The sequence below is a fragment of the Anabrus simplex genome, chromosome 8, assembly GCF_040414725.1.
Source record: "Anabrus simplex isolate iqAnaSimp1 chromosome 8, ASM4041472v1, whole genome shotgun sequence".
In the NCBI taxonomy this organism is placed as follows: Eukaryota; Metazoa; Arthropoda; class Insecta; order Orthoptera; family Tettigoniidae; genus Anabrus; species Anabrus simplex.
In genome coordinates, this window is record NC_090272.1 from 4,623,089 (window position 1) to 4,641,657 (window position 18,569).

At 44.3% G+C, this 18,569-nt stretch overlaps 1 protein-coding gene across 1 annotated transcript; it reads right to left on the minus strand.

The window, feature by feature from the left end:
* Positions 1–174: 174 nt before the first annotated feature.
* Positions 175–14,899, minus strand: LOC137501878 (platelet binding protein GspB-like). Its single transcript, XM_068229009.1, has 2 exons — positions 14,817–14,899; positions 175–4,099 (listed from the first exon to the last, which is right to left on the minus strand). The coding sequence occupies exons 1-2, from the start codon at positions 14,872–14,874 to the stop codon at positions 591–593; spliced, it is 3,567 nt and encodes a 1,188-aa protein (XP_068085110.1). The 5' UTR covers positions 14,875–14,899; the 3' UTR covers positions 175–590.
* Between the last annotated feature and the right edge of the window lie 3,670 nt (positions 14,900–18,569).

The following is an 18,569-nucleotide window of genomic DNA, read 5'->3' on the forward strand; positions in this document are numbered from 1 at the left end:
TTTTTTACAGGTTTAATAAAACGTTCATGTATATATCATTGTCAGAAATATTTTATGAAGCATTAAAGTACATTTTTCCCAATTATCTATCTCCTGTCCAACGTACTTATATTTTGGAGTCTGTCCTTCTTTTAATACCAAAAGAACAATTTTTAAACTTACTGATACCTGATGCTTCCCTATTAAATAGTGGCGGATAGTAGAGTACAGTAAAGTTATCCAACCCTTTCGCTTGTACAGTACATTGAAACTGACATTTTAAAAATACATTTCGTAAAATAATAATGATTTAAATGCTTTCCATTTTTGCAGTAAATTTTGACTGATGAACAGGAGACAATATGAGATAATAACCATTTATGCCCATTCAAATGTACAATTTTTGCTCACTTGTTTAGTTTGTGCAATTTAAGAAATGAGGAAGAGGATTGGGTTGAGTCGAATTTAAAATAAATTCCCCAGTTTTATAAAACTGCTTTATATCACATTTTTACTAATATATAAAATACTACTACAATGATATGTTTGCAGATTTACCCGCTTCAATAAATAAGTCAGTCATGTGTTTCGAATGAAGTATGTTGTTTGGCTCACGAGAGTGCGCTACTACTGCTGGAGCTGTAGCTATGACTGCTAGCGCTCGAGGCAGACGCCTGGCTCTGGGAAGAACTATGGCTACTAGAAGAGCTCTTGAAGTAGGTGGGGATGCGCTTGAAGAAGGTCTTGATTTTACCAAAGAAAGACGAGCCGGTGTTTCCCGAGGTGCTTGAAGAATCGCCGGAGCTGTGAGAATCAGATGCTCCGCTGGAACTTGAACTGGTAGAGATGCTTCCGCTGCTGTGTTGAAGATCTCCGACATTCCCACTGGAACCACTATAACTGGAGCTTGTAGAGTCTGCAACTCCATGTCCAACATTTCCTAAAGGAACATGGTCACCAGCACTACCAAAAACAGGAACTATGTATTGCAAGTGGCCAGAGTTTCCATTAGAACTGGATGCTTGGTGAGAATTTGCAGAACCTTGCACTATTTCATGATTTGCTCCTTGCTGGTCGATGGAAACTATGGAATGCTGGAGATCTCCCAACGAAGGAACTAGGTGATGTAATCTCTCAGAATCTCCACTGAAACTGGATGATTGACTGGAACTGAGTGAACCAGTTGATCCATCTAACGAGCCGCTTGAACTTGATGCCCGACTGGAACTGACTGATCCAGATCCTCCTTGGTGAACATTATCAAGACCTTCACTTGAACTGAAGCTACTGGATGAAGAACTGCTCTTTTGACTGTTTTCAGAAGCTTCACTGCTGCTCGTAGAATGACTGGAGATAAAAGACTGAGGAACGCCAAACTGGACAATCCTGATATCACCATCACGAAGGTTTGATGATCCACTGTAAGGTACAGGTAAATTGCCGAGAGTTTCAACTGGAGTGAGATAAGTAGCAGTGGGGGTTATAACTGGAACAGTTGAGATAGTTCCACTGGAACTGGAACTGGAACTATGACTTGAGCTGCTAGATTGTTGGTTTTGACTCGATGCTGAACTGTGGCTTGAAGAAGTAGAGGTAGATCCTGGGAGGATTACTGGAACACTGCTCTGAACAGCAGGAAGATAATTTCCACCAAAAGCTGTGATGGTGCTCTCAGCATTTCCAGCAGGGACTGGAACACTTTCTTGAGAAACTGTTGTTATCGTTGGAGTTGCATTGAATGATCGGATGAGTTCTTCCAACGTCCACTTATCGTTCTCAACAGCAGGCAGTAGTGTTGGTGAAGCGCTGGAGTTACCGGCATACTTCCCACCAGACTGGTTACCGATGAGAACGACATTGTCGTTGTTGGCACTTCCTTTGTTGATTTCAGTTACTTGCGACGTACGGGATGGGACGTGAGTATTCTGAGCTTCAAAAGACGCATACGAAGGCGAGTTACCGCCATAAAATTGATTCAGCCTATCAATTGTGATGTCATGTTGGTCCCCTGCCTGGTAAGTGTTATAGCCATTGACGTTTCCACTGGAATGTGACGTAGGATTTATGAATCCTTGGAATGTAGTGTGGTCTTGATTCTGAGAACTTCCAGAAGGGTGAAGGGAGTGGTAGGTACTGTGGAGAATAACCCTTGAGCGATCTTCGTTATCTTGTTGATTGTTGCCGTTGAGGACTGAAGTCTCGTAATGGACATCAGATGGCCTGAAGATTGTTTGATAACTGGTTGAAATAGGAGCGTGAACAGCAGCATCATCCTGTGATTGGCCAACGTTAGTAATATGTTCAATTCCACCGCCACTGCAGACGTGACAAGGAGTTACTTTTGGATTTTCAGAAATAACATGTCTTCCCCCAATTAAGACATAGTTAGTACCGAAGTTAGCACTGTTTCCAGCATTTTCTTGGTGACCTTTGGACTGTTCTTCATTTCCTCCCTGATAACTGAGGATTACTAGGGAGTCTCTATTTCCCTGACTTGCTACAGGAGTATTTGTCAGACTTGCACTTCCAACATCAATTACTTCTAGGGAAGGATTCAGACTAGCTGTCTGATCGAAGCCAACCTGTGAGATTTGAGCTCCAGATTCACTTATCTCGTTTTGACTCTGCTGTCCTGTTCCGCTTCTTATGTACGTTGAGTCTAGAATACTGTTTTGACTGTCATAATTTGCACCCTGTGGGAGAATGACCTGAGTGAAAGATGCGTCATCGTTCGCTCCATATGTCTGGACCTGACTGTCTAAAGTTCCTGTGGCAAGAATACTTAAGGGAGTTGAAGTTTCTTGATTCGGGGCCAGAGAGACCAGTATTCCTCCCGGTGTTAAAGAGTGACCACTGAGACCAGAGGTGTCCTGGTTTGTGGCAAGTGCGCCGCTGTTGCCGTGGCTAAGTGTGGAGGACTGGCTGGACGCTGTGCTGGATGCTCCTTGTTGTCCACTGCCACTTGAAGATGTACTGCCACTTCCACTGTAAGATTGAGATGACCCGCCTATACCTGCAGAACCACTATAAGCTTGGCTAGAGCTGCCACTTGATGCTTGTTGGCCTGATCCATGGAGGAGGGACTGAACTGCTCCTTCACTCTTTGCAAAAGAATCGCTGGCACTTTCGCTGGAGGTTGAGAGACCTGTGTTACTGGAGGCTTCACTTCCACTTTGACTCAAATCTTCAATTGTTCCAAGACCAACATCTAATGAGCCACTATTGTCAAATGCATTGCTGGAACTTTGAGTGGAGGCCTGATGACCACTTTTGCTGGCGGCTTGGCTTCCACTTTGACTGTAGGCTTGAAGTGCTCCAAGACCAACATCTAATGCACCACTGTTGCTGTATGCATTGCTGGAACTTTCACTGGTGGACTGATGACCACTTTTGCTGGCGGCTTGGCTTCCACTTTGGCTGAAAGACTGGCCAGCTCCAAGATCAGTAGCTACAGTCCCACTGTTACTAAACGAATGGCTGGAACTGTCGCTTGAAGATTGGAGTGCGCTATTACTGGATGCCTGGCTGCCACTTTGGCTGAATGCTTGAACTGCTCCAAGACCAACATCCACTGCACCAGTGTTGCTGAAGGAATGGCTGGAAACGTCACTGGAAGACTGAAGACCACTCTTGCTGGAGGCTTGACTTCCACTCTGAGTGAAGGCCTGGACCTGTCCGACTCCACTATCGACTACTGCTGAGTTGCTGAAGGAGTGGCTTGAGCTGTCGCTTGCGGACTGGTGCTCGCTCTTACTGGCAGCGTGACTGCTAATCTCGCTTAGAGTAAGGGGGATGCCAAGAGCACCATTCTGACTGAAACTGTGGCTGGAACTCGCGCTTGAAGAACTCTTACCAATGTTGCTGGACGACTGACTCTTGCTAGCGCTGAACGAATGGCTTGCCTGCTGAGGGATGCCATCTTGACCAAGTACGTAGCTCCCACTCTTGCTGAAAGAGTGGCTTCCACTGTAGCTTTCACTCTTGCTGGAGGACTGACTGCCACTCTTGCTGAAGCTGTGACTGGATGAGACCGAGGAGAGGGCAGGTAAACCGAGCAAAGTCACCGGCAACACCTGGGACTCATCGCTCTGCAAATCCTTGGTGACATCGATTGCTTTCCCTGTTAAGAGAGAGAATGTTCTAGTTGAGTCAACGTTGACCATAATAAATCCAATTAAAATGCATCCTACAAACCCTGTCATCAAAGAAGTGCTGGAAACCTTATTTCGTAGGGATTTACAACACATATGGTGGTACCTCAGGGATGCAGGTTATCCCCAGCATTATTTAAAACATATTGATAATACAGTATAGGCTATAAACATTTATGTGCAGATTATTAAATACAGGTAGCAGACTATTACCAAGGATTAGAATAGACGATCTCTTAATTAAAACGTAAAGGGAATAAATAGATTTTCGCTGTCGAAAAATATGCACTTTCATGTGGAGAGCATCTGGTTCATCCACGGTTGGTTCGTACACCTGTCCGCTTGCATTCGGTAGATGGTGGATTGGAGCTACACTGTCAGCAGTCCTGAAGGTGGTTTTCCGTGGTTTCCTATTGTCATACCAGGCAAATGCTGCGGCTGTACCTTAATTAAGACAAGGCCGCTTCCTTCCTTCTTCTAGCCCTTACCTACCGTAAGACCTATTTGTCTCGGTGCGACTAAAGCAAATTGTAAAAAAAAAAAAAAAAAAAAAAAAATCTTGTTAATCTTTAATAAAAGGAAAAGTCTTCATTGGAGTAATTACATACACGGGCTCCTCTTATGGTGATGAGGGTATTTTCGGTTGTAATAGGGAGAAGGCGGGACCAAAATTAGTGTATGCCACCCTCACCAGCATTACTTGTTTCGAGGAGTAGAAAGATTCAAGGAAAAGCAGCTCGATTTATTTTGGGCGATTTCCAAAGAGTAGCATACGAAACTGTTGCAAACTTTGGGCTTTGAAGACTTGGGAGTAAGGAGAAGAGCTTTTTCGACTTAGCGGTATATTCCGAGCTGTCAGTGGAGAGATGATGGTTTGGTATGGCGTTATTAGACGAATAAAGCAGACTGGTGTTTTTAAATGTGTGAAAGATCATAATATGAAGATAAAGTAGGAATTAAAGAAGTAGAATTGGGACAAATAATCGTTTATAGGAAGAGGATTGGAATAATTTGCCAATTAGATGTTTGAAAAATTTCCAACTTCTTTGAAATTATTTAAGAAAAGCCGGGGTAAACAACAGATAGGAATCTACAACGTGGGTGACAGTCCTAATTGCAGATCAATGATAATTGTTTGATTGGTTGACTGAATTATTGATTGCTATGAAGAGTTCTGCAATTCTGCGTTACTCTCCTTTATCCTAATTGCACAATTATCGATGGATGGCGCTGAAGTCAAGGGTTGTGTTGGATATCTGGCGGTTCCAGCCTACCCCGCTCTAAGAGGACAGTTTATTACATAGAAGTTGCTGTACTTAGTTTCACATCTCTAATATTTTATATGAAGGAACTGTACTAATTTACGGTTTAGAGGACAGAGAGATTTTTGATAAAATCATGTCTTTTTGGGCAAAAATAACCCACCGAAGTAAATTGGAGTAGTATGGTCATGCCTAAAGGGATGAATTTTTGTTACCTTATGTCTGAAGAGCAGGTGGTGTGAGGATAAAAGAACAAGTTCTGAACTGTACGCCAACAGGGAGAGAGAGAACAGGTAGGTCTTATGGCGACGATGGGAGAGGAAATTGCTACGAGTGGGAAAGAAGCGGGCATCACTTTAATTAAGGTACATTCCCGACATTTGCCTGGAGTGAAAATGGCAAACCACGGAAAACATCTTCAGGGCTGCCGACAGTGTGGTTCGAAACCATTATCTCCCGAATACTGGACAATGGCCGCGCCTAAGCTACTGCAACGATCGAGCTCGGTAACAATTAAACTATAAGATACAAGGATAACCAGGAAAGTAAGTTCCTTAATTATATGGCTTAACTAATACCAGAAATATTTACAATGAAACTTCTTTTCGTCGTTGCGAGTGATGGGAGATATGTACTGCCGGTCAGTATTCCTCCCACATCATTATGACAGCGGGTTTTCCAGGCGCAACGACAATTTGTATTGTATGAAAAATAAGTCTGGTTTCAGAAGTAACTTCACTGGAGATAAATACAATGTATGGCTAATTACGTGCCGTGACTTGTAGGGTTTCAATCCACTGCAGTCAGTTGCATTTCGAGCTCAGCTGGGTAACTTGCGAGGAGTTAGGAATTGGGACTGAAGCCATCCATTTGGGTTGAGAAGGTAAGCGAACTACCATCCGTTTCAAGTGGAGGGTCAATGACGGAGCTTGAAAAATAGCACAGAAACGCGTGCTCACAAACTTAACTGGATATTTGGCTTTATGGTTGGCAAGTTTGGATCCAGGTAGGGTGGACATACCCTACTCACAGAGAATTTCAACCACCTGCCGGCGGATGGGGAGTAGGTCTCGGCCCACAGCTCTGCATTCCGACCTACAAACCAAGGTGGCCACGACTCTACTGTGGCTCTATGCCACTGTATTCGGCTGTCCTGAGAGTGGTTTTCCGTGCTTTTCCACTCTCCTGCACTAAGGTAGATGCTGGGACAGTTCGTATATAGGCCGCGGCTGCCAACCCTCTCACCTTCTCCGCACATCTCCTGACCTGAGAGACAGCGTCACCGTGTAGGAGGCCCGCTTCCCACTTCAGGGGAGGAAAGAAAACATTTAGTAGTAGTTCAACCACCTCGAGATCCCAGCAGAGACTGTTTGGTGAACACTCCCGGTACTAACTGTATGAGGGCAGAGGTATAACAAACCTTAGTTCATTCCTTCATTTGTCCAAGGACCAGGCCTCCTCATTATAGTTACGAAGGAAAGATGCTCTACTTGTACAAGAGGACTTGCTGAGAGTGTCACGTGGTCAGCGTGGGTGCTTTGTTTCCATGACCTGACTTCCTCTTGAAACACTCGTTCGCTGAATGGTCAGCGTACTGGTCTTCGGTTCAGAGGGTCCCGGGTTCGTTTCCCATGCGGGCGGAGGATTTTGCTTGGGAGCTGCTTGTTTGTGTTTGTATTAATAATCTACATTTCTTTTCACATCCCTTCGCCATGGCGAATATATCTCTACATTGGGTCTGAGCCTGGAAGGGCGTAAAACTAGGCCAAATTGAGAAGAAGGAGATGAAGAAGAAGAAGAAGAAGAGTACACTTTTTTTGCTAGTTGCTTCACGTCGCACCGATCCAGATAGGTCTTATGGCGACGATGGGACAGGGAAGGGCTAGGAGTGAAAGGGAAATGGCCATGGTGTGAAAATGGGAAACCACGCCAAACCATTTTCAGGGCTGCCGACAGTGGGGTTCGAAACTACTATCCCCCGAATACAGGATACTGGCCGCACTTAAGCGACTGCAGCTATCGAGCTCGGTAAGAGTACACTTGGAGGTATTTTTTGTTGTGTGGTAATAACAACCAAAGCAGACACACGTTCTTGTTAAAAAACGCGTGTTACTACTTAACTAGGGAAAAGTTAAAACGGTTTCTTGTGCAGAGCCCCCTTTGGTCGGCTCTGACCTTCTCAGGGACTGCTACTCATCCCAAAGGCCTGCAGATAACGAGATGATTCATGGTCAGTGTAACGAATTCTCTCCGTCGTTATTCTTGGTTCTCTAGACCGAGGTCACCATCTCACCGTTAGACAGCTCTTCAATTGCAATCACGAAGGCTGAGTGGACTTCGAACAAGTGTCAGGTGCAGGAAAAAATCGGTGACTTGACCAGGAATTGGATCCGGAGCCTCCAGGTGAGAGGCAGCCACGCTATCCATAGACGGCGGGTTGCAGAGGACTGACTATTTTTATTGCTTGAAGAATAAACACCTGATGGCGATTACTGCCAATAAACTTTTCGCTCAAATGAAATTCCATTGAAATACAGAAATCAATACGAGGCGACAGTGTCCACTGGCGAACTTGATGTTTCTAAATACTGTAATAATAATGTTATATTTTTGCGCCCTAATAACTACTTTGACTGTTTACGGAGACACAGAGGTGCCGGCATTTTGCTCCGTAGGAGTTCTTTTACGTTCCTGTAAATCTACGACACGAGGGCGATGTATTTGAGAACCTTCAAATACGACCGGAGTGCCAAGTTGGGGAGAGAACGCCAGCGCCTCAACCGTCTGAGCCACTCAGACCAGGAAATGTTGTATAATGGTCTGCTTTTGATCACAAAATACGCTGATTTCAGTTGAAGTAAAGATAGTGAATGAGTTAACAGCACGTGGTTTCCCATTTTCATACCAGGCAAATGCTGGGGCTGTATCTTAATTAAGGCTATGGACGATTCCTTTCCACTCCTAGCCCTTTCCTATCCCATCGTCGCCATAAGACCTAACTGTGTCGGTGCGACAACTGTGAAATAATCCGGACATTAAATGGCTTAAAAATGATCGGAAACTCATTCCAGAGGATAGAGTGTCTTTTCTGTTGGCTTGCTGGTCGTCTGCCTACCCCTTAGTCCCGCTCGTCATGAGGTGTTGGGGATGAGGGGAGATTAAAATACATGGGATGTTTTTATGACAGGATGCCCTTCCTGTGGCCAGCCTCAGCTGAGGAGCTACTGAAGATTAAATTAATGATGGTGAATGCAATTGAGTGATTAGGAGTATGCACCTATGCCGAGGAGGTACGAGTTTGATCCCTCTCAGGAAGTCAGAACATTTCAGAAACGAGGTGCACACGGTCCTGAGCTTCACTCAGCGAACGCCAAAAAATGAATGCCTTTTTATTTTTTGGAGGCAAAGGCGGCTGAGAGTAGAGCTAACCCACAAAGTGCCGAGGTTAGTGGAAGCCTTTATCTTCCACCCGCCCTAGAGCCTTCACCGTTTGTCTGTGCTTATTATCACATATAATTTCGAACACTGAGTAGATACTTTATTTCGATAATGCCGGGCTGAGTGGCTCAAACGGTAGATCCGTGGCCTCGTGACCCCTAACTTGGCAGGTTCGATCCCGGCTCAGTACGGTGTTATCTGAAAGTGCTCAAATATCTACGTCAGCCTCGTGTCAGTGGCTTTACTGGCACGTAGAAGAACTCCTGCGCGACGAAATTCCGGCATTTTCACGTCTCCGAAAACCGAGAAATTAGTTAGTGGGGCACAGAGGTAATACAGTGCTTTTGATTTTACAATCTGCTTTACGTTGCTCCGACACGGGCTGGTCTTATGGCGACGATGGGAGAGGAAAGGCCTATGAAGTGGAAGGAAGCGGCCGTGGCCTAATTAAGGTTCAGCCCCGGCATTTGCCTGGTGTGAAAATGGGAAACCACGGAAAACCATCTTCAGGGCTGCCGACAGTGGGACTCGAACCCACTATCTCCCGATTACTGGATACTGGCCGCGGCAGCTATCGATGGCCACGATCGTTTGATCTTCTCACAGGAACAGGTGGTTACATTTGTCAGAATTGTACGATAGTCAGCAGCCACAAAAGTTAAAGCGTAAAACTTGTAGAAAAATAGCACAAGTATCCTATTTTCTCTCCGGCTCCATGGCTAAGTGTTTAGCGTGCTGGCCTTCGGTCACAGGGGTCCCGGGTTCGAATCCCGGCAGGGTCGGGAATTTTAACCTTAATTGGTGAATGGCATGGGGGCTGGGTGAATGTGTCATCGTCATTTCATCCTCATCACGACGCGCAGGTCGCCTACGGGTATCTCGGACACTCCCGGCACTAAAAGCCATACGCCGATTCCTGCCACAGACGTACGCTCGCAGTATGCTGCGGAGAACAGTCGTACTACGCAGCGGCTTGCTTTCAGTGGGCATTGTTGTACAGGAATGTCAGGCCAATATTGCATGAAGTCCGTCCTTTAAATCTTGTCTCGAATATTTTGTTACACGCTCTACATTAAGATGAAAATGAATACCTGCAACCTGTTTTCCAGCCTTAGACCGGGTCAGGGATGTAATGAATGAGACATACCTAAGCTATTAGTACAATGGGGTCGCCACTCCCAAAGTGATTCATTAATGACTGATAAATGCTATGAAATGATAATGGAGAGTGTTGCTGGAATGAAATATGACAGGGAAAACCGGAGTACCCGGAGAAAAACCTAACCTGCCTCCGCTTTGTCCAGCACAAATCTCACATGGAGTGACCGGGATTTGAAGCACGGTGTCCAGCGGTGAGAGGCCGACGCGCTGCCGTCTGAGACACGGAGGCTTGTACATTAACATATTCGAGTATTTCATTGGTGTCTTTCAGGACATTTAATGTGTTAAAGGACTGAAGAACTTCACAACAACACGAGAACATGGACTTGGAAGTTCTTTATTTAGTTATACGGCATCGCTTGAAGGTCGACGTATTTTAACAGGTAGCCTGGTCTAGCATTGGGAAGACACCTTTCACCGGATTTGGGTCTGATTCACTTGAGCATTACTGCTTCAGTAACACTTGAATCAAATGCTGACCTTTAACCCAGACCAGGTAACACTTGGGAGTTGTATTACGTCAGCGTCTGTCTGGACGCAGGCGATGTGGGAGACACGACTGCTCATCGCTTTACTGGATGTGTTGGGTGTCACCCATTTCCTCAGCAGTGGGTGAGTGGACTGAGGAGGCATATTCAAGAACTTTCTGACGGTATGTACATACAATAATAATGATGGCGTATGGCCTCCGGAGAGGCCAGGTGCGGGTCTTTTTTCGTAGACGTCCTATTAGATGTACATAGAGTAACGTTTGCTCCACTGTCTGTCGCTGTGGCCGCTGACCTTGCCCTTTTAGCCGGCGTTCTGCTGTGCGATTTACATGTTTATTTATTTGAGAAAATGTCTTCATAGGTGCTATGTGGGACATGATTTTGAACTTCGTTTCTCGAAAAAGATAAGTAAGATTTTGAATAGCTCCCATCTTTAATCATGTGACCTGTCCGATTGAAACTCTGATAGGTACTATAAAGCCCTTTCAAAATTCGACATTGATTTAGGGAAAGAAGGAGAAATTTCACCTGAATTAAAATACAATTTTGAAAGATAGGTATTGCAATATTACAATACTGGAGGTAGTTCCTTTGTATTCTATGAGAACCTGGAACAGAGTTCCACATGTCTATACGTTAGCAGGCAAACTAGTTGCTACGAACACACATGAACCTGGATGAATGTTGCGTTGGAAACAGGGTTACGGATTTATTCTGCTCAAACTGTGAACTGAGCGAGTTCACTGTACCATTACGGTTGCATAGCTCCGAGCTTGCATTCGGGAAACAGTGGGCTCGAATTCCGCCGTCACCAGCCCTCAAGGTGGTTTTCACATCACGCTTTACCTTAATTACGGCCACGGTAGCTTTCTTCCCACTCCTAGCCCTTTCCTATCCCATCGTCGCCATGAGACCTATCTGTGTCGGTGCGACGTAAAACAACTTGTTCATTTAAAAAGATGAATGATCAGAATGGGAACACAGAGAACACATTGATATAAGCGAAGGGTGAATAATTCAGGGACAATCTCCTGTGGAAGAAAACAAAGAAGCAGGAGATGAAGAAGAGTACTTCGGAGAGATGAGCGGGGCGAGGGACCTCGCCTCAGTAGTTAAAAGTTTACGGTTATTCGTATACTGTTACGTGTATCAAAAATGACTGAATTTTGCCTGATTATCTTTGTCTTACGTGCCCAGATATCTACAGAATATTTAAAAACTGTTAAATGCCATCAGTCTTTAGCGCGGTTCCATTGTACAACCTTGAGGACAAGAGACTCACGCGTAAATAAATACTCGTACGCAGTACAGCAAGTGTCACTCAATGAACTGCCTCTTTCGGACTACATTTGTCACTTGATGAAAAATTCTTCGAGACACACAATTTATAAACTTGCATAACGGTACCTTAACCACATTCTTGAGCGAGGAAATCGCTCACATTATGAAGGCTATTTGTTAACGAGTTCTTTGAACCTACAGGGAATGTATTGAGTGTTACGTAAACATGCACAATGCGTCCTGTGCACTGTGTTCTGACCGGGTGAGTTGGCCGTGTGGTTAGAGGCGCCCAGGTGTGAGCTCGCATCCTGGAGATAGTGGGTTCAAACCGCACTGTCGGTAACCCTGTAGATGGTTTTTTATGGTTTCCCATTTCACACCAGGCACACTTTAATTAAGGCCACGGCCGCTTCCTTCCCTCTCCTATCCCCTCGTCGCCATAAGACCTATCTGTGTCGGTGCGACGTAAAGCAACTAGTAATAGCACTGTATTCTCCCCTCAGAGCTCAACTGGCGTATCATATCTTCTTCAAAGTAATATTCCTTGTAGTAATTTAATGCTTGTTGTTTAAAGGCGCCTAGGTCATCGACCCTGTAGTAATTTTTGCGGCCGGGAGGGAATAGAAAGCCCATAGTGTCTATCAATTTGGGAGCGTGGTTTAGAGTCCACTTACTGAGCCACATGTGCAAAAAATGATAGTCTGAGATAATTGCAATCTAAAAACGTTCAAAATATATTACAAATAAATAAAGTATATAAATATATATTAAAATGACTTCACTAGACCTTTTAAAATCTTATATTGCAATTACTGTATTTCAGAAGTATAGTTTTGCACTTAGAGCGATGTGGTGCCAGAAGAAGACAGTGGCGTGGAGTGTACGTTATGTCCTACAATGATGTTCATTGGTTGAAGTTACACCGGAATGCTCACTGCAACTATGAGATAAACAGTCATTCCGTGCACCTGGCCCGCGTTCGAGCCTCGTCATTGGCATAAAGGACATAAAAACTAGAATCGCCTCAATTGAGTTTACTGATCGCAAATGAGAAGGAATAGTTTCTTTCCACTTCAGCTCAAAGCGAATGCTGTAATGGTACCAGCTGAAGCACTAAACAACAAACGCACACTGAAATAGACACCCGCAGTTTTAGCCTACATTCTACCGGCTCAACAGCGGTTAGTTTTGCCTAACCTTGCACCTCTGCATTCGGGAAGTGGAGGGGCTGGTTCCCACCGTTACCTAACCTGAGAATGGTTTTCCGTGGTTTTCCATTCTCCTGCACTAAGCCCAGTGCCGGGGCAGTTACGATTATAGACCCGGATGGCACCCACCTCACTTTCTCCGCAAATCACAGCACCGACACAAACCTCCTTGGCCTACGATGTACACATGATGACACTGATGACTAGCGGAGACGTCAAAGCGCTCTTTTACTAGCAAGAGGGTGAAGGTTCGATTCCCGCGTCGAAGGTGAACTCTTCAACCACGGTGAAATGAGAAACACTTGTTTACAAATTAATTAGAATAACGTAGTCAGATTTCATTTCTGTCAAGACATGGTGTTTACAGCGTACTATATCTTCTATTTGGGCTAGAATGCACTTGTTAATATCATGGACCTGTCCTTAAATTTGTTAATACGGAAGAGGAGGTACGCTGCCAGCAATACCATTCGTTATCCAGGCTGTTTGCTATGATGAATGGAGTGCAGGTTTCGCTTGAAGGGTCGATTGGTGTATGACTTTCAGTGTGTTTGAAATAGGACTTGGTCAGTAAGCCAAAAAGAAAACACCTCAGTCCTCATTGACAGCTCAGTAACGCAACCTCACTGTTGCGGATCCGACGAGATTTCGGGCTGAGAGTCCGCTCCTGTGGTGTAGTGGTTAGTGTGATTATCTGCCATACCGTGAAGTTCGGGTTCGATTCCCGGCTCTGCAATGAAATGTGAAAAGTGACACGAGGACTAGAAGGGGTCTAATCAGCCTCGGAAGGCCAAATGAGTAGAGGAGGTTCGATTCCCACCTTAGCTATCCTCGAAGTTTCCCACTTCTTTTCCAGGCAAATCCTAGTCAACGGCCACTTCCTTCCCTCTTCCTTGTCTATCCCTTCCAATCTTCTAATCCCGCAACAAGACACCTCTTAGCATGTGAGGTTACCTGGGCGAGGTACTGGTCCTCTTTCCCAGTTCTATCCCCGACCAAATGTCTCACGCTCCAGGACACTGCCCTTGAGGCGATAGAGGTGGGCCTCGCTGAGTCCGAGAGGAAAAACCAATCCTGGAGGGTGAACGGATTAAATAAATAATAGTAAATAAATAAGGTCGTACCTACAAGAAGAGAAAGATATATTCTGTCCTTTTTCTAAAAACAAGCATCTCTCTTCGATATTAGCAGTGAGCCATAGTAGAGCATTTACTTGCAAGTAAAATAACATCTTCACAATTGCATTGAGAATAAATTTATCAGAATTACTGATCACTCTATAAGCTTCCTCAATGAATAAGTGTCGGTCTCGGGGTCCTGAGTTCGTAGTCGGTTATTTTAAGGTTAGGGAAAAGCTCATTTCACACTCCATGTTGTACGATGTCTGGTGATACATTTGGCGTTTAATGACAATGTATATATTGCAATTCTGGTTTCCCTGCCATCAGGAGGGGCAAAATAGAACGTCAAAAGTTACACACGGGGAGTCTCAGAGGCTGCAAATACGGCACGAAGTGTTTATATTACAGGTTCTACTTTACAAGGTCGATAGACTGACGCTTAAGGGTTCCTCAGGGAACTGATTGTGCCCCTTAGAAATGTGGATCACGCGAGGATCTAATTTTCGCAAAACGTGAGAAAACCGCCAATTTGGGAAACATGTTCCAGAATGGTAAACACAGCCTGATTGAACTGTTTATAGACGGCAAGACAGAAGCCAAACATGGAGGTGCTGCCTCGACATTCACGATACTACGTCTTGTGCGAAGAGATGGCATTGATACGACAAACACCTACAGTCGAACTCCTGACCACTCAGCTAAGGAAGCAAACACTGGTACTCACCAGAAGCCAACGCCGCCACAGCCAGGACACTGCACCAGATACCGGTAAGTCGAGCCATGTTGTGTGCTCCTTCACGCTGGACCTTTCTTTAAATACGATCTGAATGTCGTGTGCCATGCGGCTCGCCCACTCGCAGTATCCGGTCTGCATCACACTCACCGCCAGGACGGAGCGTGGGGGTACAACTGCCCCACCATTACTCAATACAGGTAGCACACGCACAGCCCAAAGTCTTCATTTACAGCTTCAGGAGGTCCTGCACTGGTCAACAATCGGCCAGGTTGATGGCCTCGTAACACGCTCTGGTCTCTCTTCGCTTCTTTATGACGAGGATCCGATTCGCCTTAAAACATTCGCTTGGTTTTCAAGAATATTCGCAGCGCGGGAATTTCTTCTTCCCTGCAACACAGAGTCACCTATTCCGAGCGGTGGCTGTCAGGTTGCATTCGGTAGATGGTGGGTTCGAACTCCACTGTCGGCAGACAAATGCTGGGGCTGAACCTTAATTAAGGCCATGGTTGCTTCCTTCCCTTTCCTAGGCCTTTCCTATCCCATCGTCGCCATAAGATCTATCTGTGTCAGTGCGACGTATAGCAAATTGCAATTTAAATTATCAAATTAGAACATTTTAAATGTGTGTTACGTGCAATGTTAGTCACCTGTCTGCTAGACTGGTTAGGTTTGTATTTGTCTTTTGATCCAGATTTTCAATAAATAAATAAATAAATAAATAAATAAATAAATAAATAAATAAATAAATAAATAAATAAATAAATAAATAATAGCATCTTCCCAACTTATCGTGTAGGCACTTCGTGTGGATGTGGCCCAGTTTTAAGATCGGATGCCCTTCCTTATATCACGAACTTCATGGCGGGAAATGTGTTTACTATTGCGTAATCTGTGGTAGTTCGAAGTGTGGTGTGTTATAAATAGATATTTATTAATACGAACACGAGCAAGAGGAATTAAACCATACGCAGTTATTATTACTCGGTTTGCAGGGTTCATACCCGAGACTTTCCGAATCGAAGTCTAGTACGCTGACTTCTGAACTAAGCAGCCGGTTTATTATTATTATTATTATTATTATTATTATTATTATTATTATTATTATTATTATTATTATTATTATTATTATTATTATTGTGGTGTGAGGAAAACCTGAAGAAGATTACACTCGGAACTAGTGCAGTGGTTAGTGCTATTGTAAAGATTGACAAATCCTTTTTGCTATGAAATTATGGAAGATGGTGGTGGTGATTATTGTTTTAAGAGGAAGTACAACTGGGCAACCATCCTCTATATAACACTAATCAGATAAAAAAATGGAAGGGGTCCGACACTTCGTAAAATGAAGGTATTGGCCAAAGGAAGACAACGGCCACGAAGGGCGTGAAAATTAAAGACTCCCTAGGCCTCCATACGTAATACCGTCGGGATCGGAAAAGAACAAGAGTTGACCAAGGGAGGTCGGATAGGATAGATGAAAGTGAGGATCCTGGCACAAGTAAGAGAAAGCAATGCCAGGACTCAGCTAAGGGCCCCTTGGTCGCCAACCCACGCTCCGAATTTCGGAGCCCCTGGGGTCTCTTTTAGTCGCCTCTTACGACAGGCAGGGGATACCGTGGGTGTTATTCTACCGCCCTCACCCACAGGGGGTAGTTATGGAAGAGAGAATAAAACTGAGGTAATGTAGCATGAAATTAACAAAAAGGGAAGTAATTAAAGGGTTTCATATTATGACGTGTAGTGTTCGGAATTCCCTTACGCCCTAGCGATGACAGACTTGCTAGGTAAAGTTGCAAAATTTCCAGGTTATTTTCTGATAGTTTACAGATTCTGTCCCAGGCTAATGAATTTAAGGTTGGTATTATGTTCTGTATTGAGGACGCATAACCAAGATACTAAAATTGCTCTTGATTCACTCGGGAGAATGTGAATTCGATTCCCGATCGGAAAACTAGAAACTCAAAAACCTGAGGTTTTGCAGCTTTGGATTTTAATCAGCCATTTCTAGATATGCATGCCAGTGGACAAAATCGGCTGATATAAAGCTACAGTATTTCAGTTCGGCCGAGTTACTAATTCTCCAGAAGTTGCCATGTCCTGTGATGGTTATTTTCTTTCCTTCTGTAGGATGAACGTTAGTCGACCACATTGAGATTAGGCCTAAACAGGTGATGCTGACCAGAACAACTACTGGGGACCAAGGGGATTATTAGTTTAGCAGAGTGTCTAGTGTAATTCCGGACAAAGAAAATCTTATTCACTACTCCGCCTTTTCACAATTCCTCCCCCACCTCGCGCTGTCGTTCGGAATGAGAATTGCATTAAGGTACCATCAGTTCGGCGTGAAGCTGTATTTCTACTGTTTTGTCCAAAACACGTCTTTCGACAGATAGTGATTGCGCGTAAGATTTATTTCAGCAGTTAGGTATCACTATCAGGTGTTCATTATCATACTTCTTCTTTCAGTGCCTTCTCTATTACTGAAGGTTGGTCACAATCACAGCGAAGTCTCTCCTCATTAGTCTACTAGAATCTAGTCCTGTCCAATCTCCTCCGGGGGGATGAGCTCCCCTCACTGGAGCAAAGGCCACTGCAGTCCACGGATAGTGGTAGGCAGCACTGTACTATTACTGAACTGAGGCTTATGGAAAAGTGTATCTTCTCGGGCTCATTGTAAGACAACTACATGCACAGCTGAGTCAGCGTACGTAGCTGTATATGGAAAGCAACGAGAAACTACGGAAAGTAACGAGAGACTATCACTCTAAATTTCTCGAGAAAATAATCATGGAGATACAGTCACTAGTTCATTAACCAAGTAATAAAATTAATATAAAGTATAGTTTTTAACCTTTTCGTAGGAATATGTTTTATTATCTGGCAATACGCATTTCTTAATAAGAAATAAACAGTCGTGTCGTTTCGTTCCTTGCTACTGGATAATCAAGGATGCTGTGAAGCATGCAAGACCCAGGCTTATGAAGCAACCACTGCTCAGTCAGAAGGACGGCTGCTTACAAGGTGACGCGTGGTCGGTTCTCTAGACCGGGTCCGCTACCTCATCGTCAGATAGCTCCTCAATTGTTCTGGCTGAGTGGATCGCGAGGCATCCTTACAGATCTAGTCAAATCCCTGACCTGACCGAGAATCGAGCCTGAAGACTCCCAGTAAGAGGGAAACAATTCGTTTTTGCCGCACTGGCACAGATATGGCGACGATGGGGTAGGACAGAAGGTGAAAATGGGAAACCACGGAACAAAATCTTCAGATCTGCCGATAGCTGCTCAAATACAAGCTCATGGCTCTATTACTCAAACCGTGTAGTCAACTCGTTCAGTGTAAGAGGGAAGCTTGCTGCTCCCAAACCACGAAGTGAAGTACAGTATATGCATATAGAAAATATAGAGTAGTTTTGTACGCCCATTGTCTGTGTGTTGCAGGGCGAGCGCCTGTCTTTGTACTTGTGTCTCCTCCTGATATAACATCGAAAGTTTTTACCACACAGTTAGGTTTGGAAAAAAGAACGTTAGCACTTAGTGTAGAGTTTACGTCTCAAGCTAGCGTGTGTCTTGAACTTAATACTGCGAGATTGACGTAAGAACGTACTAAAGACGGGACTTCATGATGCTGACTGCTGGAGAATCGAATTTATCTCTCATTAAAATGAGAAATAAAATCACAGACTGATGCACTTTATAACAAGATACGAACGCGCTACTCAACATATTTTACCCATTCAAT

Bases quoted from the DNA above. Each gene is read 5' to 3' on its own strand.
- LOC137501878 (XM_068229009.1), bottom strand. From the start codon at position 14,874: ATGGCTCGACTTACCGGTATCTGGTGCAGTGTCCTGGCTGTGGCGGCG. The intron at 4,100-14,816 runs GTGAGTACCAGT...CTCTCTTAACAG, and splicing joins TGTGGCGGCGTTGGCTTCTG to GGAAAGCAATCGATGTCACC.